General features: G+C 63.1%; 3 protein-coding genes and 1 long non-coding RNA gene across 6 annotated transcripts in view; 3 read left to right on the top strand and 1 right to left on the bottom strand.

The window, feature by feature from the left end:
* The window catches only part of GALNS (galactosamine (N-acetyl)-6-sulfatase), a 25,985-nt gene extending 14,419 nt beyond the window's left edge, over positions 1-11,566 (top strand). Inside the window, exons 10-14 of one of the 3 annotated variants that reach the window (XM_035024604.1) lie at positions 2,106-2,242; positions 3,046-3,148; positions 6,942-7,063; positions 8,846-8,963; positions 9,297-11,566. In XM_035024604.1, coding sequence (XP_034880495.1) covers positions 2,106-2,242; positions 3,046-3,148; positions 6,942-7,063; positions 8,846-8,963; positions 9,297-9,374 — 558 coding nt within the window. In that variant the 3' untranslated portion in view covers positions 9,375-11,566. The remainder of the gene's footprint in view (positions 1-2,105; positions 2,243-3,045; positions 3,149-6,941; positions 7,064-8,845; positions 8,964-9,296) is intronic. The other 2 variants (XM_035024605.1, XM_035024603.1) reach the window with 2 other exon arrangements.
* Positions 11,567-11,999: 433 nt separating this feature from the next.
* On the top strand, positions 12,000-14,365 carry APRT (adenine phosphoribosyltransferase). Its single transcript, XM_035024609.1, has 5 exons — positions 12,000-12,140; positions 12,269-12,375; positions 13,333-13,466; positions 13,689-13,767; positions 13,950-14,365. The coding sequence occupies exons 1-5, from the start codon at positions 12,061-12,063 to the stop codon at positions 14,090-14,092; spliced, it is 543 nt and encodes a 180-aa protein (XP_034880500.1). The 5' UTR covers positions 12,000-12,060; the 3' UTR covers positions 14,093-14,365.
* A 441-nt stretch (positions 14,366-14,806) lies between these two features.
* On the bottom strand, positions 14,807-19,280 carry CDT1 (chromatin licensing and DNA replication factor 1). Its single transcript, XM_035024502.1, has 10 exons — positions 18,897-19,280; positions 18,341-18,634; positions 18,109-18,263; positions 17,325-17,522; positions 17,083-17,228; positions 16,828-16,928; positions 16,204-16,392; positions 15,860-16,000; positions 15,586-15,787; positions 14,807-15,132 (listed from the first exon to the last, which is right to left on the bottom strand). The coding sequence occupies exons 1-10, from the start codon at positions 19,278-19,280 to the stop codon at positions 14,969-14,971; spliced, it is 1,974 nt and encodes a 657-aa protein (XP_034880393.1). The 3' UTR covers positions 14,807-14,968.
* Positions 19,281-19,482: 202 nt separating this feature from the next.
* On the top strand, positions 19,483-21,853 carry LOC118023466. The gene is made up of 2 exons (XR_004682814.1): positions 19,483-19,680; positions 21,420-21,853. It is a non-coding gene; the product is annotated as an uncharacterized LOC118023466 (long non-coding RNA).
* The last annotated feature ends 937 nt before the right edge of the window (positions 21,854-22,790 follow it).

The following is a 22,790-nucleotide window of genomic DNA, read 5'->3' on the forward strand; positions in this document are numbered from 1 at the left end:
GGTCAGGGCCCCGCGGTGACCCTCGTCCCTCTGGCTCTGGCCCCCCGGCCATGTCCACGGTCAGGGCCCCGCGGTGACCCTCGTCGCTCTGGCTCTGGCCCCCCGGCCATTCCCAGGGATCCAGGATCAGCTCCTGTTTTAAGGCCAGCTGTTTGGCAGCTTTGATTCCTTCTTTACCATGTAAGGAAACGTTCACAGGGTCTGGGGATTGGGACGTGGACCTTAGTAGGGGTGGGTGGTGTTCTGTCCACTATCACATCACCATCCTCACCACCGTCACCACCGCTCCCATGCTACATGTTCGCAAACTGGCCCCAGGAGAGGAATGCACTTGTCAGGACTGCTGGCTGTCAGGTGGCAGAGTGGGGAGCAGGCCCCAGGCGTGGGGCATGGAGCCCCCCCTCCGCCCCTGGCTCCCCCACAGCTTCTCCCTCCGGGACCATCTCCACGGGGACCTGTCTCCCAAGGGAGGGCTCCAGCCTTTGGGATCATCCTCATCCGCCTGGCTCGCCACCCTTCTGGGCCCTGCTCCCTAGAGGAGAGAGTGTGCCGAACAGAGCCGTGTGGCCTACCCTGCGCTGTGTCCCTCGGCACATGCTGAAATTGAAGCCAACAGGTTGTGAGGCCTGTGCCCTGTGATGACCAGGGGGGGACTTTATTGAACTACCGTGTCATGTGTCCAGCAGGTTCAAATACTCAGCCCCCCTCATGCCTGGCAGGGTGACTGTTCCAGAGTGGAGTCTTGGGAGTGGTGGTGGCACCAGCCGGGACGCCCACGTGCCCACAGCAGATGGACTGCTTTTTCTTAAAGACGTCATGCCTGTTGAGAGTTTCTGTCCTTCAGGAAGAGTTTCTTTGTGTGTTCCCAGCTGTCCTGTGCGCATAAGGATGATGTCAGATATCCTGGTCTACCCCACCATGCCACCCACACGGCAGTGTCCCCTCCCCATTTATTTTTTCCAGGCAGTTAAAATATTTGGATTTCTTTTTTTCTGTTTGTCGAAAAAAAGTGGCAAGAGAGAGAAGCTGTGGCAATGAGATAATGCGCTGGCCGCCGCCTCCTCTCTACAAACCTCCGCAGAAGGTTTAAGTCAAATGCCTTCCCGTTCCCCCACACCGGGCTGCAGAACCTGTGATGTGAGCAGCCGTGGCCTATGTGCTCTGTGTCCACACGTGATCCCAGGCGTGGGAAGCAGTGGCTGGAGGTCCCAGCCAACCGCGTGCACACGGGGTGCCTGCCTCGCCAAGCCTGCCAGCAGACTCTCCAGGCCTCCCCACTGACCCGGCCCTCACCCCCAGATCCAGGCCACTGAGCTGTGTGGTGGGAAGAAGGAACCCGGTGGGCTCCAGATGAGGGGAGCAGACGTGCATCCGTGGGGACCAGCACACGGCCCTTGGCCGAGAGCTCTGCTTTCCTTAGACCCGTCTTGCTGGTTGCGTGGAGTTAGACCATGCACTTTGGGCCAGGGTAGTCTCTGGGCCCTCCTGTCGGCCCCAGCCAGCGGCCCCTTCTCCGTGCTGCTCTGGGCCTCACGGGTCTTTTTTCCACCCATGCTCCTACCTCAGTGTTAAAGTAATGGTGACAGATGGGCTCAGAGGGGCCGGCCTCACCAGGCTGGACCCCGCCGCCGTCTTCCTGCCCCCTCTTCTCACCTGTCTCCTTCCAATTCATAGTCACCACGGAAACAAAGGCTCGGGACTTGGGGATGGGACAGTGAATCTGCACTCGGCCCTAACCTCCCAAAGCCACTCTCCCAGGGAGAGGGCTTGTCCCTCCACTGCGGGGTCCTGAGGCGGGAGAGTGAGTGTGGTGGCCCCACATGCTTCAGCCTGACCCTCAATGACGTGAGGGACTCCAGGACAGCCTGGAGCAGGGTGAGGCTGTAAAGGCAGGGCCCAGAGGAAGGAGCCAGGGCCAGGGTGTGTGCACCCGCATGTGGACATCGGGCAGAGAGGGTTTCTGTCCCTGTGTGTGTGCGCTGAAGGGGGTGCAACCATATGCCCCAGGCTGGGCAGCAGATGGGCCCATGCCCGGGGACCTGAGCCCTGGCTGCCATCTGGTCAGCACAGGGCATCCTGAGTGCACCTCCGTCCCATCATTTCAGGTGAGCCACCAGCTGGGCAGCATCATGGACCTCTTCACCACCAGCCTGTCCCTCGCAGGCCTGGCGCCGCCCAGTGACAGGGTGATCGACGGCTTGGACCTGCTCCCCGCCATGCTCTGGGGCCAGCTGACAGACAGGTGGGTTCCAGCCGGGCACTGGCCCCCCAGCACCAGGTGACAGAGCCAAGCCTAGCTGACAAAGCAGCTTCCTCCCCCAGCTGGGGCTCAGGGCAGGGGGAGGACATGAGGGGCAAGAGCCCTGGTCCTCCGAGACCATTCCCAGGACCTGCGGCATCGGGGCACATCCAGGCCCAGTGCTCGGGGCGGAGGGAGGCGGGAGGGAGGACAGACTGTTCTGCCCGAGTCACCAGCCCTCCAGACCCCTGGAGCCCGGCCCCATCCTGGGCTCCATCCCCGCTGGATCCTTCGTGTCCAGACTCAGCTTCTCCCCGGCTTGAGACCAGCTGCTGTTCTGCTCAAACAAAACAAGGTTCCCAGGCTGCTCCGAGGGACATGAATTCTGAAACGCCAAGTCGTGTAGCAGGGGAGCGGCCCCACCGTCCTCGGAGCCGCCCGCGGCCTCGGCTTTAGGGCGCAGATGAGACAGCATTGTTAGGTGTCTTCAGCGTTGCTTGTCTTTTCTGTCTTGAACTCTGCACAAGAGCTGGTTTACTGGTGGGGAGGGGGTGCAGGTGGTGGTGGTCTTAGCAGGCTGTCTTCCCGAGGTGAGGGCCAGAGCCGCTCTCTGCCTGCCACCAGCTTCACCCCCAGGGCCGAGAGCCAAGGGGACCGACCATGGGGCTCACCCCTCACAGCCTGGTGGACCTGTTCACCTTTGTGCCCAGTGTGAGCCCAGCATAGTCATTTCTGTAACATGTCAGCATAACCGTGCGCCCACAAGTTTCTCATGTCTCCTGACCCTCTCCTTTCCTCCCCAACAGGCCAATATTCTATTACCGCGGCAACACGCTGATGGCGGTCACCCTTGGCCAGTACAAGGCCCATTTCTGGACCTGGACCAATTCCTGGGAGGAGTTCAGACAGGTACGGGGGCTTGAGGTGCCGTGGACTCTGCACCCCCAACACCCTGTCCTTAGGAGGACACCTCTTGTCAGCGCAGGCCAACAGGCGGCCAGGACCAGAGGCCTCTGCAGAGGGCTGGTGGCCACAGGGTTCTCGTGCTCGCCACCTTACTTGTGGGCTTCCAGACTCACTGTGACAGCAATCCCCAACCTCTACCAGAACACTCTCGGTAAAGGGCATGGCAGAGCCCCATTGCCTGGTCTGCGCTCTTGGCACAGGACTCCTCCAGGCCCCCCCAGCCCTTCTAGCTTGTGTCCAGGGTCCCCGTACCTGCTGTCCCTCCCCGCAGCTGAGCCCGTCCTTTCTTCAGGTACAGTCTCAGCCATCCTGAGCACCTGGGACCCCATCTCCTATCAGGCAGGGCTGCATGTGGTTTGTCCTTTAGGTGCTCAGAGGCTAAGAGGTCATAGGAGCACCCGAAAACCCAGAGCCTGGCCATGTGGGCTTGGGGGCAGCTGTGTGGCCTCGCTTCTCCCTCCAGGGCCTTCTCCAGCCCCGCTGTCGGCTGCCCGAGAGTCCAGGTGGCACAGGAGCAGCCACTGCTCAGGCCCCCCTGGGGCTCCCTGGCCCTGCAGGCTCTTGGGGCCCCTCGGGTCAGGGTCCAGTCAGCCCCGGCCCAGATAAGACCCGTCCCAGCTTCCACGCGGGCCGAAACCCGGAAGAGCTGGGGGAGCTTCTTTCAGAAAGGGTGTTGGGAAAGTGCAGAAAGTTCTGCAGGTGGAGCAGCTCCCTGGGTGACCCGTCCTGTGTTTACGGTGGGCCAGGAAGTATCGGGAGAGGCCATCCCCGCCCGCGGACACAGGGCTTCCTCTCCCTCAGGGCTGTTGGCTTGGCATAGCTTCTGAGTTCTCAGCAGATGAAGCACACGGTTCTTTTCTCCTCTGTGTAGAGGTCAGGGGAGTCCCTGCCTGGGGGGCAGCTGCCCGGTGGGGGAGTGGGCTGACCATCGGCTGTTCTGATGGCCCTTCTCCCTCCAGGGGTCACTATGACCCAGGGGGCGTGTGAGGGTGCGAAGGGCCCAAGAGGTAAGGGTGACAGCGTCCCTGCGGCCATTGGCCGCTCTCTGGAGCACCAGGGGGATGGCAGGCCACCTCTTCCCAGCCCTTCCAGGCGGCTGACACGCTGCCGGCAGCTTTGTTCAGAAGCCACGGGGCTGCCCTGCTGGGGCACAGCCAGGCCTGGGCAGGCTCCCAACCTAAGGGACAGGCCTGGGGTGCGTCTCAGCCAGTGTGTGCAGGTCTGTGGTCCCTGGCTTGGGAATCCCCCACATGGACCTTGCTAGCTTCTCAGCTATGCTCTTATCCCTGGGGCCCGGCCACACCCCAGGTCAGGCTTTTCAGTTCCCCTGGGGCTGGCTGAGCAAGGAGGGCAGAGGAGGAGGGAGGGGCCAGCTTCCCTGTACCAGCCCAGGGCACAGCAGGAGTGGGGTACACACATCCCACACATCCCACACTTAGCCTAAGTGCAGGGCTCCACGGGCCAGGGCTACGGAGGGGCAGGTGTGCCCCGCTCCCCATGCTCCGCTCTGTGCACAGGCCTGGGCTCTGAGGGGGAAGGGGCCACTGGGGCTGGCTCGGCTCTGATGCCCCACGGCCGCGCCCTCCCTCACGGGACAGCAGTCGTAAGGGAAATTCTGTGCTAATGAGCAGCGTCTTAATTAAATCCCGTATTTGATTTGCATCTGAATGAGGATTTGTGTGTTCTGTCTAGACCATTAGCTACCAACATTTTTGTGCTGGAGGTGGTGGCTCTCTCGTTGTTGAATCCATACGTGTTCTCCAACACTTCTGCTCCCAGAAGGTCAAGGGGTTGCCCACTTGGGCATCCATTATTGGCTGCCCTCTCTATCTTCGATTCTCCTTATTTTTCTGGCCACTGATTCAAGAATCACAGCTCAGTGCAGATAAATGAAATTTCATGGGTTCCTTACCTCCTGCTTTATTGAAAAGCAGAGTATTACTTGCTCCACTGGCCAGCTGTCCCTGACAGACACCGGGGGGGGGGGGGTCACACACGGGGGGGTTGCCCATCACCTGCACTGGGGCCTGCAGAAAGCCTTCCAGTTGCTCGTGGTTGAGAAGCGAGCGGCACACGTCTGTCCCCAGGCCCCAGTTCTGGGGTTCACGTGCACAGGTCACAGCCACCTCTCCAGACCCTATAAGCCGTGTCCTGTGTTGGCTGAAGACTGGAGCCAAGCTGCTTGAGGGGCCCTGGGCTCACCAGGACGTCAGGATTCTGGCTTTTCCTGTTCCCAAGTCAGGGAGTCCCGCATCCTGCAAGCCTTGGGGACAGAGCTCCAGGCCATGAGCGCAGCAGCTTTGGGAGGGAGCCCCAGGGCCATCCCAGCACCTGGATGGTGCTCATGCCACACGCTGACTTCAGAAGCTGAAGCTGCCCTCCCCGACACACACACCAGGAGAGGACCCCTGAGGGCAGGGGCGGCCTGGGGAGGGTGTGGAGCTGGGCCTGATGCACACGATCTGTGCTCCTGTGTCCTCGAACATGTCAGCAGTAGTCCGTTTCAGTCCCTGCTGTTCCCAGGGCGTCTGGGCCGCTGCCATGGGCCTCTGTCTTCCTGGCCTCCGAGGCGGCCCAGGAGCCTTCAGGGAGCGCTGAGCACGGGGCACTGCGGCCGCAGGAAGCAGACCAGGTGGGGTGGCTTCGTCCTGGAAGCTACCAGATGGGCTAAAACAGTTTATGTATTTTGTTTAAGCGGTAGCACTCTTTTTTTCAAGATTTTTTTTTTTTTTTTTAAGATTTTATTTATTTGACAGAAAGAGACACAGTGAGAGAGGGAACACAAGCAGGGGGAGTAGGAGAGGGAGAAGCAGACCTCCCACAGAGCAGGGAGCCCAATGTGGGGCTCGATCCCAGGACCCTGGGACCATGACCTGAGCCGAAGGCAGACGCTCAATGACTGAGCCACCCAGGCACCCCTTTTTCAAGATTTTTTAACCAATCTCTACACCCAACATGGGGCTCAAACTCACAGCCCCGAGATTGAGAGTTAACACGCTCCACCAACTGAGCCGGCCAGGTACCCCAAAAACATTTTAAAGAGAGTCAGTTCCCATTCCCCAAAAAAGGGGTACAGTGGGGTACTGAAAACACAGGAATGAGGGCTCAGCGGCTTCGAGGCCAGGGATGTGGGAAAGACATCCTACAGGAGGCCTGCTCCATTGCGCTCAGCCCCAGAGCACTCACTCGTGCGTCCTGGGACGCAGCACGCAGGAACGGGGAGCTCCTGCCTCGCGGGGCGCATGGCCACTGCTGCCTGGGCTCCTGGGGCGTGGTTGCATGCACACACATGCAGGCGTACACGCACACATGCGTACATACATGTACACACACGCACACATGTGCAAGCACACGCATGCACACACGTGTGTACACGCACACACATACACACATGCATGCACACTTGTACACGTGCATGCGCGCACACGTGCATACACGTACACACACATGCACACGTACACGCACGTGCACACGTGCATACATGTACACACGCATGCACACACGCGTACACACATGCACAAACGTACATACACGTATACACACGCATACAAATGCATGCACACGTTCACGCACACACGTACACGCACATGCTCACAGGTGCACACGCGTACACATGCATGCACACACACGTGCATACATGTGCACACACGCACACACACGTGCGTACACACGCACACATGTGTACACGCACATACATGCACACAGCCCTCACCGTCCGCCCGGCATCTCGTTTCAGGGTGTTGATTTCTGCCCTGGGCAGAATGTCTCTGGAGTCACCACCCACACACAGGAGGAGCACACAAAGCTGCCCCTGATCTTCCACCTGGGACGAGACCCGGGGGAGAGGTACCCCCTCAGGTGAGCTGGGGCGCGGGGAGGCCTTTAGGCTGCTGAGAAGATGTTGGCCGGGCCCAACCAAGTGCAGGTGCTCACCAGCGGGTTGGGTGTTACCAAAGAGTCAAATGCGCGTCTTGAGCTCTTGGAGACACAGAAGAGCACAAAGCAACACACGGGGGCCTCCTGCCCCCAACAGGTGCTCCAGGCCTGTCCTCTGGTGTCTGCCGTGGCAAACGCTGCTTCTTCCGGCACGGTGCCGTGCGTGGCCTGCTTTTCTCGGGTGCGCCCGTCTGCCTGCCATCTGTCTACCTCTCCCACGGGTCGGTGTGACCCCCACCTGGGCTGCCTTCAGGGACGGCTGCACTGGGGGCTTGAGGGTCCAGGTGTGGGGTGGACGAGAAGCTCTGTGCATGGCAGGCAGCACAGCTTGGAAAGATCCACCGCAGGGCCCCTGCCAGCGAGGCTCTGGGACGGGGCCTTGCCGTGCCATCCAGAGCACTTGAGACACTGCCCGGGACCTTTGTCCAGCTTTGAGGCCCAGGACCCTGGGAAGGAAACAGGTGTGCCCACACCTACAGCTACTGGAACCTCACACGTGGTCTTATTGGTAGTAGGGACTTTGTAGGGGTAGTTAAGGTGAGGGTCGAGGTGAGGTTGTCCTGGACTAGGGTGGCCCTACCTCCAATGAGAGTATCCATGGGAGACAGAAGAGGGAATGCAGACATAGGGGAGAGACCACGTGAAAACGGAAGCAGAGATGAAGGGACATGACCACTGCCAAGGGACCCCTGGAGCTTCCCAACGGGGTGCGTTCCTGCCTGGATCTCAGACTCCAGCCTCCAGAACCGGGAGGGAAGAGATGCCGGTGGTCTAAGCCCCAGTCTGTGGCCATTTGTTATGGACGCTCCAGGACACAGGTGGGAGCTGGGAGCCCCTTGTGGTTATCACCAGCCACAGGTTTGGAGCCCAGGGCCACGTGCGAGTGGGGTTGGGGATCAAGCTAGACCAGCAGGAGGCTGGGAGGAAGCAGTCTGAGCTCCCCTTCTGCCCCTGGAAGTAACTTCAGAGCCAAGACCCAGCAGGACCATGGGCGTGGATGGCAGGGCCCGATTTCTGGAGGAGCATGACTGCCCCCAGGGTCCCCCAGAAGTCACACGTGCCCCCGTCACACTTGTGTCCGTGCTCCAGACGAGGAGACCAGGGCAGACCTTGCCAATTAGACTGCTGAACCTAGCTTAAGCCGGTCCTTCCCAGTGCGTCTGGCCAGAGAATCGTGGAAAGACTTGACACAGGCCTTGAGACCTGCTTTGAAAAGCTTACAGGCGGTGTGTGCGGTGAGCACAGCCTGCCGGACGGGGTGGAGGGCCTGAGGAGCAGGGCTGACCTGGGAGTGCCACAGTTGCGGATCCAGAGACCATGATGAGCAGGGCAGGACCCACTGCTCCTGCTACACAAATCTGGGCCAGAGGGACCGAGAAAGCAGAAGGCACCAGGAGCCTGCAGAGATCTGGGTCTGCTTAGGGGTGCGTGTGACCCTGGCGGTGCCCTTGGGGGTGCTGGCCGGGCAGCCTGACTGGTGAGGCAGGAGTCGTGGCCGCTGTGCCCGCAACCTCATTTGTGGGGAAGGTTCCCGAGGTGCAGGCCTGCTCCTGGGCACAGGGGTAGAGGTGGGGGCGGCTGGCTGGTGACTCCATCAGGGAGGGATCCCTCACTCCCAGGCCCCTTCCCGACCTGCTTAGGTGGCCTACCTTGATGGCCTGCCCAGGCCTCCCTCCCTCAGTGACCTGGCACTCTTGCCTCTAGCTTTGCCAGCCCCGAGTACCTGGATGCCCTTCGCAGGGTCACCTTGGTCGTCCGGCAGCACCAGAAGACCTTGGTCCCTGGACAGCCCCAGCTCAACATGTGCAACCAGGCCGTCATGGTAAGTGCTTGATACGCTACGGGCTGCCGATGCTGGGAGGGTGTCCCTGGGGCCGTGTGACGTCTGCACACCCCAGACCCTCACCCATAGACTGGAGCTGTTGTGCTTCTGGAGGCTGCTGGGGCTGTGGGCTTGAGCCCCCCTTCTGTCCTGCTGCTCTGGTGCAGACCTCCCAGGTGGGGCAGGGGCTCGCTTGGCTCCTCTGCAGGTGTGGACATGCTGGGCTGATGGCCTGAAGGTCCCGTCAGGGACAGACCTCCTGGAACCCTGTGGGCACTCGCCTGCAAGTCCTGTCCCTGTAACTGTGTGTGTGTGGCACCCCGCTCCACAAAGATGGGTGATTCCGGTGTCCCAGTGTCAGAAGCTTTGGCTGCACCCCAAAACCCACCGAGCACCATCAGGATGGCGTAGCCCCGCGTTCCAGCTGGACGGCCCCTCTCCCCGAGCGGCCCGCAGACCCGCGCGGTGGTTTGGAGGGCAGCTGAGCACGTCGCAGCTGCCACGTGGAGTCCAGCCTGCGCTGAGGAGCCAATGCGGCGTGGGGGGCGTGGGCGTGGGGGGCGTGTGCTGGGAAGACCGAGTCGGGCATTAGCAGCTAATCATGCTGGGCATGATCATAGGGCGGGCAAGGCTGCCTCGATAGCCAGGGCCAGTGTGGGGGTGGCCTTGTCGCTGCTGTCCACATCTGGGGCTTCGTGTCCTGAGGCTCCCCAAGAAGGACATTCAGGGCAGAAGCCGGCAGGGCTGCCTCCTTCCCTCAGAGGGGCGGTCTGCCTTGTGAACTCACAGCAGTGCAGCAGAAGGTCCCCGTCTCAGGACCACCAAGGTGCCTGGGGTCCCAGGAGCCTGAGAGCCCTCCACGCCCACTCCAAGCCCCATCTTTAATCTTTCTGTGAAAGCGAGCTGTCCCCACCCCCAGCATGCCCTCTGTCAGCGAATGCATGTGGTGCCTGCCCAGGCTGGGGCTCCAGGTGGCAGCGTCCTTGCCCACCGCGTGCAAATGTAGTGGACGTGGGGGTGGAGGGACCTGGCTGGGACGCTGCTGCAGCTGGCTGACCCCTGGACCCGGAAAAACTGGGGGACCAGCCCTCCCCCGCAAATCCCACAAGGGAACTGAAGGCAGACCAGAGCAGTGTGGATCAGCCTCCAGAATCATGGGTGCTGGCTCCCCACAACCTCCCAGGCTGGCAGAGTCTGTATCCTGCACACACTCTGTCATTTTGCTCTGCGTCCGACGTTGAGAACAGCTTCCTTATCCAAAGCCTGCCTTGCCCCAGCGGCCGGCCCCACCCTGCATGGGCAACCAGAGGCCACGTGATGCCACGCAGTGCAGGAGAGACCTTCACCGGGTTCTCACTGCCCTTGATGTTCTGATTCATTAACAGCCTCTGAGGCCCCCTGTGGGGGGAGTGCCCCCAGGGTGATTCTGAGTCTCCTGACCAAGGCACAGGGACACCCCATGGGCAGTGGGGGGACATGGCGAAACAAGGAAGGCTCCCTCCTCCGGACCGGGAGAAATACGGCCATACAGAGCAAGTGTGGACATTCACGTGCCCTGCCGAGGGGCTCCCCTGAAACAGGCCAGCTCTGACCCCAGCTGACGATCAGAGAGCTTTGTGTGGATGATCCTGAGCAGGCTGAGGACTCTCCTGAGTCAGCTATTGTTGAAACGTGGAGACACAGCAGGGCCGGTGGCTGCCTGGCCGCGGGTCCTCACCCTGAGGCCAAGAGGCAGTGGGGCAGGGCAGGAGTCGGGCCACTACTGAGCAACTTCGTGTTCTCTCTTCTTGTTGCCAGAACTGGGCGCCCCCAGGCTGTGAAAAGTTAGGGAAGTGCCTGACGCCCCCGGAGTCCAGACCGGAGAAGTGCTCCTGGCCCCACTAATACCTGCAGGCGGGAGGATTCTGCCTCAGGGCTCCCGCGCCGGAGGAGCCCCGCTGCCCTCTGCCCTGCCCACACCAGACACACCTCACCTGCCGCCAGCAGCAGGACCTGCAAGGCGCCACGTGGCCCAGACCTAGTCCTGGCCCGGCTGACCCTGCCAACGGTGACCCTCAGCCCCAGAGCTGAATGCTGCCCTCCGGCCTCCCTCTGCCGGCCTCCATCCCAGGATCCAGAGGACGTGTCTGCGACCTGAGTCTCGCTGTCACAGTCGGCCGTGCCAATCCTGTTTTGGCCCATTGGCCCTATGCAGAGGGTCCCCCTGCACCCCTCCAGGGTGGGGTTGTGAACGTGGAGGGGGATCCTGACCGCAGCCAAGGAAGGCCCCCCTGGTCCAGGGGGGACCTTGCTCTTCCACCGTCCTCAGGGATCCTGACCCCAGTACCCTGTGGGGCAAGGCGGTGCCTCGCAGCTGCCCCGCCGACCCTCCTCCCCTGGCTCGGGTGTGGCCTACCGCGAGGGGCCTGCGCAAGCGGGTGTAGACTGCCACCTCACCGCTCCCTCCCCGCCCCTGCCCGAAGGCTTGCGTAGCCGCCTTCCGTAGAGGGGGCTTTTCACGTCTCTGCGGGGATTGTGATGCCGAAGCTGCACCGTTGTAAGACTTGGGAAATTATGAAGAAAAGTTTTAGAATAAAGGAACAGGCGTTTTTGGTTTGGTTTTTTTTAAGAGCTATATTTTTGCGGAAGGTGACGGGAGGGGGAGGGGTGCGCCGGCGTGGAATTCGCTCCGTCCAGCGCCGGGCTGCCGAGCCACCGCCCACCTCCGCTGACGGGGCGGTGCTCTCGGGTGGCCCTGGCCCTCCTTCCTCCCAGACTCTCCCGGGGCCGGCCCCACCCCTCCAGGCCCGGCGCCCCCGCCCCTCGGGCTTTCCCCGGGAGCCCGGTCGGGCCTGCGTAGACGCCGATTTCGCCCCCCGGCCGCGCGCAAACCGCCCTAGGCGGGGACGCGTTTGTTCAGGGTACAGAAAAACAAGCGCGCCTTAACAACGGTGGCACCTAAGATTCGATGAAATACGGTAGTTCCTTCGGGCGGTGGCGGCGGCCCCGCCCCACGATCGGCCCCGCCCACCGGCGCTGAGCGCAGGCGCAGAGCTGCCGGCCCCGCCCCCAGCCGCCGAGCTTCGCTCCCCGCTCGCCGACAAGCGCCGGCTGCCAGATGGCGGACCCTGAGCTGCAGCTGGTGGCGCGGCGCATCCGCAGCTTCCCGGACTTCCCTGTCCCGGGGGTGCTGTTCAGGTGCGGGCCGGCCGGCCACGTGGTCCGCGCGGACGGACGGACGGACGGACGGAGCGGGGCACGGGAGGGCGGCGGCGCGGGGCCCGGCCCCGACCCCTGGGGTCACCCGGCCTGCTCTTGCGTGCCAGGGACATCTCGCCCCTCCTGAAGGACCCCGACTCCTTCCGCGCCTCCATCAGCCTCCTGGCGAACCACCTGAAGAAGACCCACGGCGGCAAGATCGACTACATCGTGGGCAAGCGGAGGGGCCGGGGGCGGGTGCCTGAACCCCAGGGGGACGCCCCGGGAGGCCGTGCGGTTGGCGGGGTCGCCGGGTCTGCGCCAGGCCCCGTGAGGGTGGCGTGTGCGCTCCTCTCCCCCGGGCAGAGCGAACACAGGACGGACGCCCCGCGGTTGCTTGGGAGGGGCTCGGGGGGCGACCCTCAGGGGACACGCCGAACGCTGCACGGGTGTTTGGTGGGTTGTAGGGATGGACCCGCTGCGCCCCACGTTGCAGCCTGAGGGTGGGTGCGGCGGAGGGCAGCGTCCCCCCCCAACCAAGTTCCTGGCCCTCAGCTCCGGACACGTGGGGCCCCGCGGCTGAATTTCCCCAGGGAGGGTCTGACCAGTCTCTCCCTCTCCAGTGTGTACTGAGCCGGGGGCCGGGCCCTTTCCCCACGCGCACCCTGGCAGGTCTTGTCCCTGTGCGAGCCCCTCTCCTGGCCCGCCCGTGGCTCCCCGCCTCTGGGAGGGCCCACAGCCTTCCACTTGGCTGAGTCCTCCAGGGGGTTCCTTCCGGAAGCTGCTGCCACTGCACCCCTGGGTGGGGTGAGGGCCTGCGCTGCCCCTTTCCAGGCAGATGCTGCTTTTAAGGATGACAAGAGGCGTTCAAGTCTGATCCATGGTCACTGCTAGCCCGTTAGAGATGGGGAGAAGTCCGGTCACTCCCCTGAGGCCACGCAGTCACGTACAGGCCCGTGCCAGACACACCTGGCCCTTGGCCCCGGCTCCCCAGCTCCCATCAGCACGCAGCACTCCCTGTGCCCGGTGGGTGCAAGAGGACGGATGTCGTTGGTCCTGTAGCTGGAGCCGACAGAGCTAGGGGCCTTCTGTCACTGCAGAGGCTCCGTGTCCTCTTCCAGCACTGGCCCACGGGGAGCTCGTGCTGCGGTGCCCCCCAGCTGCCCCTTGACACCCCAGCTCTCGCCAACAGGCCTGGACTCCAGAGGATTTCTGTTCGGCCCCTCCCTGGCCCAGGAGCTTGGCTTGGGCTGCGTGCTCATCCGAAAACGAGGGAAGCTTCCTGGCCCCACTGTGTCTGCCTCATACACCCTGGAATATGGCAAGGTGAGTGGGCTGCGTGCACCGCTTGGGTCCCCCAGGGATAGTTGTGGGGTCAGTGGCCCTGCCGTGGGTGGTGCTCAGCCTGAGACACCAGGCTAGCTCACGCAGCCAGGAAACCGCTGGGTGGGTTGAGAGTGGGGCTCAGACCGTGTGGCGTCCTGTCAGCGTCACCTCCCAGGCCATTTCCAGACACATGCAGACCGTGGGCCTGCTTCCCATCTGCAGGCTGAGCTGGAAATCCAGAGAGACGCCCTGGAGCCGGGGCAGAAGGTGGTTGTCGTGGACGATCTGCTGGCCACTGGCGGTGAGGGTCTCCCCCCAGCAGAGGGCCTGGCAGGAGGGCTGCTAGGGCTGCAAGGAAGTGCCTCACCGCAGGAGTGAGAAGTGGACTGGGGCCCCGGCACTCTACAGTTTACCCGTGAGCAGCAGGACCCTGCACGGCCATTGGGAGCCTTGTCAGCATACCAACCCCCTCCCCCCACCCAGGAACCATGCGGGCAGCCTGTGAGCTGCTGGGCCAGCTGCAGGCCGAGGTGCTGGAGTGCGTGAGCCTCGTGGAGCTGACGTCGCTGAAGGGCAGGGAGAAGCTGACGCCCGTGCCCTTCTTCTCTCTCCTGCAGTTCGAGTGACTCTGGCCCCATCCTGGCAGGGAGGAGGTCCAGCCCGGTGGCTGGCTCTGGCCGCCAGGGGGCACCAGCCATCCGCCTGGACTTTTTTTTTTAATTTTGTAAGGGTTTTGTGCAGTTGTCTTTCTCTGGTGCTTAGGCCACCGTTGGGGTCCTTCCTGCGGGCTGTGGGGGTGCCAAGGCCTGGAGCCAGCGGCTCCGGCTGGGGCCCAGCCCCAGGCCCCTGCAGGTGCACTCACAAACACCACGAGAAGTGAATAAACTGATTTGCTAGAATGGCTGCTCTCGGTCCACGTGCCAGGGTGGGGTCTGGCCTTGGGGCCGGGACATGCAGGGACCCCCCCAATGGCAGGCTGCACAGGCCTGTCTATGGCACCGTGTGGTTCTGTCCTCACAGAGGGCAAACAGGAGACCGGTGTGGCCTGGGGCGGCTTCCAGATGCGGGAAGTGCTGGTCTGTGTTGCTGGGGCTGGTTCCTTCTGGGGGCTCCAGGGAGACCGTCTCCTGGCTTTCCCAGCTTCTAGAGCCTCGGGGCCGGCGGCTTACCACTCTCCAGGCTTGCAGGCTGCCTCCCTCTTACAAGGGTCCAGCGGGGACGCCAAGCCCACTGGACCATCCAGGATTCCCACATCGACGTCCAGGGGGGCATTCTGCCAACCGCCTAACCTCCTGCCCCACTTCCCTGCACCCCAAACACAGCAAAGACAAAGTCCCCAACAGAAACCAGTTTAATGACAATACGACGCACCGGGGGAGGCCTACTGCCCAGAGAGCCTGGTGGGGAGTTCAGAAGGGGGAAAAGTGCATGGTGTTCCTAAAGGGAGTAAAACAGACACAGCGGGCCGGGCCAGGGACCGGAAGCCCATGTCTGCGAGGCGCTCACAGCGCCGCCTCCGCGCGGGCAAGGCGGGCCAGCCGTGTGATGACCTCTGCCAGGTCAGCAGCCTTGTCCAGCTTGACATAGGTGTCCGTGCGGATGTGGTGGAGGCTGAGCCAGTTGGGCAGCAGCTCGGAGAGGAGCCGCACGTGCTGCTCCATCTCCCCTGCAGACGGAGAGGGGTGTGAGGCTGGGGCCCATGCACACCTGAGTGGGCGCTAAGCCCCCATGGGGTGGGTGTCTGGGCCGTCAGCAGGCCTTCCTTAGGACCAGCCCTCCCCCTCTCGCCCACACCCGCCAAGCCTGTCCATGCCCCCGAGAAGCAGAGTGAACAGTGGAAAGATGGGGGACAGCCTTGCCAAGGAGCTGACCCTCCCACTGAGCCCCACGCCGGTCCTGGTCCCGGTCCCCAGGAGGGAGCTGCCGGTCCCGTGGGGCGCAGGGCCGTCCGAGGGGCTGCAGGGTGACCGGCTGGGTTGTGAGCAGAGGCTCAAGAGGTGACCTCAAGGGCACTGTGCCTGCCCAGCACACACCACAGACCCCACACGTGGGGAGCAGCCGGTCCACGGTGCCCACCCTCACCCGGGAGCCGGGGACACGGGGAGGGCGCAGCACACACCGGGGCTCATGGCTGCAGGGTAGCTGCCGAGCATCCTGCTGCAGGTCACCTCCATGGTGAGCGCTGGCTTCCGCGCAGACACGAAGACGCCGCGCAGCACGCGGGCCAGCTCGGGCAGCCGCTCCAGCCTCTGCAGGCGCATCTCCTGCTCTGGCCGCCGCGTCATCTGGGCCAGCTGCTTCCGTTTCTCCTTGCACCGGATCTGCAGGGGGCCAGGGGGCAGTCAGGGCAAGGCCAGCCCCGTGGCCCCCCTGCCGGGCCCCCCAACACTCACCCTCTCCAGCAGGTCCTGGGACAACCCCCTCAGGGCCGTAGGCGGGGCTGCCGGTGGGGCGGCCAGCAGGGCGGGGCTGGGGGACCCAGGGCTGCTGGGCTGAGCCGTACGCAAAGCCAGGTCATTCAGGGCCTTTTCCATCTGCAGCAGGTCAGAAGGGAGAAATGAGGAGCAGCCCCCCTGCCCAGGAGTCGCCGTCTGTCCAGCCCAAGCACCCTGTGCATCCGGGCACGAGGGGAGGGCACCTCCCGCCACCCGCGAGGCACTTGGCCAAGGATGGAGCCTGTCAGATACCCACGTGGAGGTCAGCCTGCCCTGCCCCGTCATCTCGGACACAGTCTCACCCTGGGCGACAGGAGGCTGCAGGCACGGGCCAGCACCTCCTGGGCTGTGGCCAGCTTCTCCGTGGTGGGCGGCTGGGGCAGCTCGGCCGGCTCGATGTCAGGCACCTCGTCCACGTTGAAGCGTGGGTGCCAGCGTGTGAGCTGGTCCTCGGGCACCACCATGGGAGGGTTCAGGGAGGCCAGGAAGGCCTGTGTGCAAAGGGCACAGGACGTGCCGGGTGACCCTGGGCACATCCGCGTGGGGGCAGGCAAAGCTGCTGGGCTCCTGTCCCAGCTGAGCGACCTCGGGCAAGGTCCTGCACCTGAGCTCCAGGTGTTCGGCTGGGCCAAGAGCCAGAAACAGCAGCCACCAGCACCCACTGAGCCCGTCATGCACCTCCCAGGGCCTGAGGCTGCCATGCTGAGCTCCTCCCCCTCAGCTAGGGGACCGGGCCCAGGGCCTCCCGCCCAGCCCGCACCCACCCTGCAGGAGGCAGCCATAGGAGGGGCTCAGAGAACTCTAGAGAGGACCTGGTTCTTGCAGGTAGGAGCGAGCCCTGACAGGAGGAGGGGACGGAGGACAGGGCGGGCTGGGGAGAGGCTTCCTCCAGGGGTGGAGCTGGCCATCCCGGGGCGCGCACTCACCCTGTGGTGCTCACGGACGCGCTCCACCAGATTCTGGCTGAAGACCTGCCGGCGCTGCAGGAGGCGTGAGGCCGTGAGCTGGGGCGCCGTGTTGCCGGCCTCTGTGGGCAGAGCTCAGGCCTGAGTCCCCAGCCCCGAGACCCCGGGCATCGTAGGAGGCCGGGGACCCAACGCCTAACACCCATGCTCAAAACCGTGGCCCTGGCAGGGAACCGGACGCTCAGGGCTACGTGAGCTCAGCCACAGCACACTCACCCTGGTCCAGCAGCGGCTCGATGGTAAGCTGGTAATCAGACCTCTTAACGCCGTCCTTGAAGGTGGGGACATTGCGCTCCTGGCGGAAGCGGTAGGAAGCAGGGTACACAGTTCTGATCTGACCAACATTGCGCTCCTCAAAGCGCCTACGGAACAAGGTGCTGGGGTCAGAGAGCGGCCGGCAGGGCATACGGCAGACTCCGCAGGCAGGGGGAGGGCCCCACCCGTGGCGGGCCACTCACTTGCGCATCATGTCCTGGACGCCCTGCTTGACTTTGGCAAAGGTCACGGTCTCGGAGCGGTTGTAGAGCATGCCCACGATGGTGTCCATGCTGCGGAACATCTCCGCCAGCACTTGGTACTTGTAAGGAAGCACGAGGCTCGGGGGCCCTGGCTGGGCCAGGGCATGGAAGCGCTGGTAGGCAGGGGCCTTCTGTCCACTGCCAGGGAGGGATCCAGGCGTCAGGGGAAGCAGCAGACCCACACCCCTCCAGCACCAACAGCAGGCAGGCAATGTGGCCAGGGAGACCCCAGAGTCGGGGCTTGAGAACCACTCCCCTGACACACCACACCCCCGTTCCCATGGCCCCCGCACACCCCGTGTCCCCATCATGCACATGGCTGGAGGTGCAGACAGAAAGGCATAGCTCCAAACCTAGCTCTGCCATGTCCTGCCTGGCAACCTAGGGAAGTCCCTGGCCACCCCCAACCCTGGTTCCCTCATCTCTAAGAGGCACTCGATGACCACAGGGGCTGGGGAGGACAGACATGGCTACAGGGGACAAATACCCAATAACGGCGAGCTGTTGACAGCATCTGAAGCTCACAAGGGCCCCCCGCGGCAAGAAGTGGCACCTCTCACGGATGGAGGCCAGGGTGCGGAGCTAGCCAGTGGCAGGGCTGGGATCTGAGAGCCTCATCACCTGCACGGCTTCCATGGAAGGAGCAGCCCTGGCCTCTACCCAGTCCTGTCCTCCCATCAGCCTAGTCTTTCCTCCGGTGCCTGACCACCCACCCAGGACTCACCATGGCCCTGCTGGGTGCCCCTGGTCCTCGGGCACGCTGGGTTCCCCAGCATCCTTCCTCTGGGCACTTGCCCTCAGCTCCTGGGCCCGGGCCCCTAGCTCCCGTGCCCGCTGTAGGCACGACTTGAGCTCAGAAAAAGTGACTTTTGAGGAAGCCTGTGGACACAAGATGCCTTCAGCTGGCCATTCACACCCACATCACTCTACCTCCCCCACCCTGGGTCCAACCTCACCTTCTCCCGAGCGGCCAGGCAGGGCTGCAGACCTGCTGAGAGAGGGGCCTGCTCTGGGGAGCCGGGGACAGCGGGGGCAGCCGGGTCAGCAGGGGCAGCCGGATCAACGGGGGCAGCGGGGGCAGCAGAGACAGTGGGGTCAGCCAGGTCAGCGGGGGCAGCTGGGGCAGTCGGGTCAGCCGGGTCAGCGGGAGCAGCTGGAGCAGCTGGGGCAGCTGGGGCAGTCGGGTCAGCCGGGTCAGCGGGATCCGAGACCTGGTGGGCAGAACGCCAAAGGTGAACGAGTGGACGAGACTGCGGTGGGAGGGAGTCCTCCCTCCCTCAGCTAGCTAGAGCACGCGCTGCTGGGGGCACCAGTGGAGGTTTTTGCTGGAGTCGAGCCAGAGGAGCGGGCCCATCGCCTGCTTCCTGTTCTGCTCCGGCCTGGCCCCCCGCCCAGGCTCGCAGGCAGGCCAGACGTCTACCAGCCCGCGGGGCCCTGGCCCTCCTCACGCCAGCACCTGGGCGCCCTTGCTGCGGAGCTCTGTGCCCGGTTCTCGCGGCGGCCACAGCACACCTGCCCCCTGCCGTCTGCGGTGACCGGGCCCCAGGCCTGCTGCACCGTTTCCTGCTGCGGCTCGGGGCCTGTTCCCCGCTCGCTGCACCGTCTGCAGCCAGACCCCCGGTCCGCGGCCCCCGCCCCCGCCCCGGTCTCAGTTTCCCCCGTCACCGTGTCGGCCGGCAGCCGCAGCCTCCGGCGCGCGGGCGGCGCAGGGTGGTCGCGCGCGGGCTCGGCGGGCGGGCGGGCACGCTTGCGGCTGCCGCCCGGGGTGCGGGCCGGGGCGCCGGGCGCGGGCTTGGCGGGGCTTGGGGTGCGCCAGACCGGCTTGACCCGCGGCGGCGCGGCGCGGAGCCCGGGGCGGCGGCGCGCGAAGAAGTCGGTGAGTCGGGGCTGTGCCATGGCGGGACCGGGGACACGAACAGGGACCTGGTACCGCGCAGGACCGAAGCGGTGCCGCGCTCCGCGCCGATTTTCCCGCCGCGCCTGGCCCCGCCCCCCGGACGGAACCATCGGCGGGGGCGGGGCGGCCGGGAAATGGACGCGTCCAGGCACATGCGCGGGGACGCTCTCGCGGCTGCGCAGGCGCGCGCAGGCGCCGCAGCGCGGTGCTCGTCGCGCCGGACTCGAGGTGGCGGGTGAGCTGGGCCTGGGGCGGACGCGGAGCCCGTGCGGTCCGGGAGAAGAGAGCGATGCCACGCTGCTTCCTGCTGCGGTTAACACCAGGCACCGTTGAGTGACGCTGGCCCTCGGCGGCGTCCCTGGGCAGGGTCGGCGGCCAGACCCCGGCGTCTCTCCGCGGGTGCGAATTCTGCGTCAGGGAGGCTGTTGTGCAAGAAGAGCGGCGTTCCGGAGGATCGGGGAAGGGGGTGTTGGTCCCGGAGGGGCCGCTGCCGCCGGGGACCCGCGGGAGGCCCGGAGCGCCCTGTAGAGGGCCTCTCGGTGGGGGAAAGTGCCCGGAGGCGGCGGTTGCCGTGGGCGAGGAGGGGAGCGCACAGCGACGCGCGTGCTTTGGGAACAGCAGCTGCCCAGGGAGCGGGGTGGAAGGTGGCAGCCGGCGTGCTTAAGCCTGGGCTCTGTGACCGGTCTGTGGCGGTGTGTGCCCTGGGCCACCGCGCCGGAGGCAAGCATTGCCCTGCGTCGGAACGGACCTCTCCAAATGTAATCCTGCTGGGCGTTATAGAGAGAAATGTGCAGGATCCTGGAACTGTAGTGACAGCACACGTTCTAGGCACAGCCTCTTCGTAAGGCCAGCGGAGACAGGGGGACTTTGCACATCTTTCCGTCTGTAGCTGCTCATCGGGAAGGAGGCAGCTGTCTTCTCTCCCAAATACGCTGTGGTTCCCGCCCGCGCTCTGTTTCACATTTAGAAAGTAAAGGAACACCTGGCTTTGGAGAGTCCGGGCAGCTGGATCTAACCACAAGTGACTCCAGTATCTGGCTCCCAGCTCTTGCTCTCTGTAGATAAGCTGATGAGCAGGAGGCCTCCCCAGAGCTTCCGGAATGCTGAGACCTTTCTACCAGCATTTCATTTTTGCCACCTGCCCGCCCACCAGCCTGGAACCACGGAGTGCTGACTAGGCTCATGCCCCCCAAGAGAGCTGAGTGAGGTGATGGGAGGCAGGGCCCCTCAGGAGAGGACACCCTGCCTGCCTGGCTCCACATGGCTGTGTGACAAGAGCATGCACTCCCAGGCACATCCACCTGGGGAGGACTTCTGGGAGGGACAGAGTCACACAGTGCTGTGTTCTGGCCAGCTCCCCCGGGGCACTAGTCTGGAGGTGGAAGCAGGCCCTAGGAGGCCCTGAGTGGCTCTGGGGATAGCTGAGGGGTCTTGTAGGATCCAGAACATGAATCCAAAATGTGTCGGTCCCATGTGGGATGAGGCAAGTCTGGGGACGTAACAGTGCTGTCTTCATTCGCTCCTCACAACCAGCCATCAGGAGGGGGGCATGCCATACAGCAGGAGCCTGGGGACCAGCTCCAGTGCCAATGTCCGTCCTGTTGCAGTGTGTCTGGCCATGCCACTGTTAACTTTTAATGTCACTCCTGGTGACTCGGCCTGTTTGGGATGACTTAAGCCTGTGGAGCAGCTGCTGCTTAGAAAATTGTCTGCCCAATTACAGTGATGGGGTTCAGCAGCCACCTCTGGAAGTTGTGACCCCCACCTTCCAGTCACCACTGATTGGATGACAGGCCCACAGCTGAACCGATCAGATCCTCTCCTTGGACCCAAGATTGGCATTGGAACCACCCTTCTGTCACCTCTGGCTGTGGGAAGTGAGATGGAGTAGGACAGCCACCGTCCTCCATGTGTATGGAGACAGAGATAGTGAGCAAGGGACCGTGTCACCCAGGGACACCCAGCCAGACCCAGCAGCTGACCCAGATGGTTTGCAGTGGTTCTAGTTTGCTGTCATGGGAGACCCACAGCTTTCAAGATGGCCCGGGTTTTTATGGAGCAGCCTCTAGCCTCTCCCATACCTCTGCGTCTTTTGCCTAAAGTGCCTCTGAGTGAGTTTCTATTTCTTCCAACCCAAGGAGGCTGGATGAAAGCCTGGTCAAAAGGTTGATCCATATGCGGCTGCATTAATAAAAGTATAGAGTCTAGAATAAGGTAAGTGAATGCCCCTCTCTGCTCTGTTCTGCCCATGCTCCCCTGAAGTGTCATGTTGGCTTATAGGTATGAAATGTTAAGGCTAGAATGTCTTCAGGAGAGAGAGAGAGATCAGCAGATCACAAAGGGGCTAGAACCCTTGTTTCTGGATGTGTACCCTGAAGAAACTGGGAGACTGGGGACTATGCCTTCATTCATGTGGTCACCCGGTATTTACTGAGTGCCCACTGGGAGCCTGGCGGCCAAAGGCCCAGTACAGGCCAGGCCACTGAGGGTCCACTCTGTATCAGGTTGAGAACAAGACAGGAGGGCCCTGCCCTCAAGGAGCTCACATTCTAGTGGAGAGAGACAGAAATTAGTTTAATTAAAAAAATTTCAGGGGCGTGTGGGTGGCTCAGTCGGTTAGGCAGTTCAGGTCATGATCTCAGGGTCCCGGGATCAAGCCCCGCATCGGGCTCCCTGCTCAGCAGGGAGTCTGCTTCTCCCTCTGCCTGTGCTGCTCCCCCTGCTTGTGCGCTCTCGCTCGCTCGCTCACTGTCTCTCAAATAAATAAAATCTTAAAAAAAAAAATTTTTTTTTAATCATTTTAAATAAAGAATATAAAACCTGGTCATGAGATGGAGTGACTGGGGGGGCCACTTTAGATCTGAGGGTTCAGGGAGGCCTCTTGGAGAGGATGACACTGAAGGGCAAGAAGGAAGGGCCTCGGGAATATCTGATAGAGGACACAGTAGGGAATAGAACCCAGACCATCACCTCCACCATCACCATCGTTTTAACCACACTCCAAAAAATGGCTAGAGTTGCAGTATGTTCTGAGTTTGAGTTACAGCCGCGTCTGCCCAGCTGTAACTTCCCTAGAACCCATCCCACCTCCTGCTCTGCCTTCGAACATGAGCACAGCCCGAATGACTGCACCTCGACTGCTCCATGCTGCTGCTGTTGGCTCGGAACAGCCACTTCCCAGGGGTGTGCAGTGCCTGGCAATTTGCAAAGCAGCGCTACGAAACAATAACAGCTGGGCTCTGTTGAGGTGTGCTTTGTGCGGGCCCCGTTCCCCACAACCGGGAGGCCTGACCTGTCTTACCCTCAGAGCGGACCTACGAGCCATACCCCATTTGTGGGTGAAGAAGCCAAGACTTGTAAGGCATAAAACTGGTGCACCAAGGAGCCTGCTCTGCTCGCCCACCTCCACCTCTCAGTCGGTGACTCCTTCCCTAAGAGACCAGACAGTAGCAGGAGAGGATGGAATTCAGGCTTCAGGGATCCCCTGAGCCCTGATAGAGCCTGTCACC

The sequence above is a fragment of the Mirounga leonina genome, unplaced genomic scaffold (assembly GCF_011800145.1).
Source record: "Mirounga leonina isolate KUSES-001 unplaced genomic scaffold, KU_Mleo_1.0 Mir_180, whole genome shotgun sequence".
Classification (NCBI taxonomy): Eukaryota; Metazoa; Chordata; class Mammalia; order Carnivora; family Phocidae; genus Mirounga; species Mirounga leonina.

Bases quoted from the DNA above. Each gene is read 5' to 3' on its own strand.
- CDT1 (XM_035024502.1), bottom strand. From the start codon at position 19,280: ATGGCACAGCCCCGACTCACCGACTTCTTCGCGCGCCGCCGCCCCGGG. The intron at 18,635-18,896 runs GTGTGCTGTGGC...CTCCCACCGCAG, and splicing joins CCGCAGACGGCAGGGGGCAG to TCTCGTCCACTCGTTCACCT. The intron at 18,264-18,340 runs GTGAGGTTGGAC...TTGTGTCCACAG, and splicing joins GCCTGGCCGCTCGGGAGAAG to GCTTCCTCAAAAGTCACTTT.
- APRT (XM_035024609.1), top strand. From the start codon at position 12,061: ATGGCGGACCCTGAGCTGCAGCTGGTGGCGCGGCGCATCCGCAGCTTC. The intron at 13,467-13,688 runs GTGAGTGGGCTG...TCCCATCTGCAG, and splicing joins ACACCCTGGAATATGGCAAG to GCTGAGCTGGAAATCCAGAG. The intron at 13,768-13,949 runs GTGAGGGTCTCC...CCCCCCACCCAG, and splicing joins CGATCTGCTGGCCACTGGCG to GAACCATGCGGGCAGCCTGT.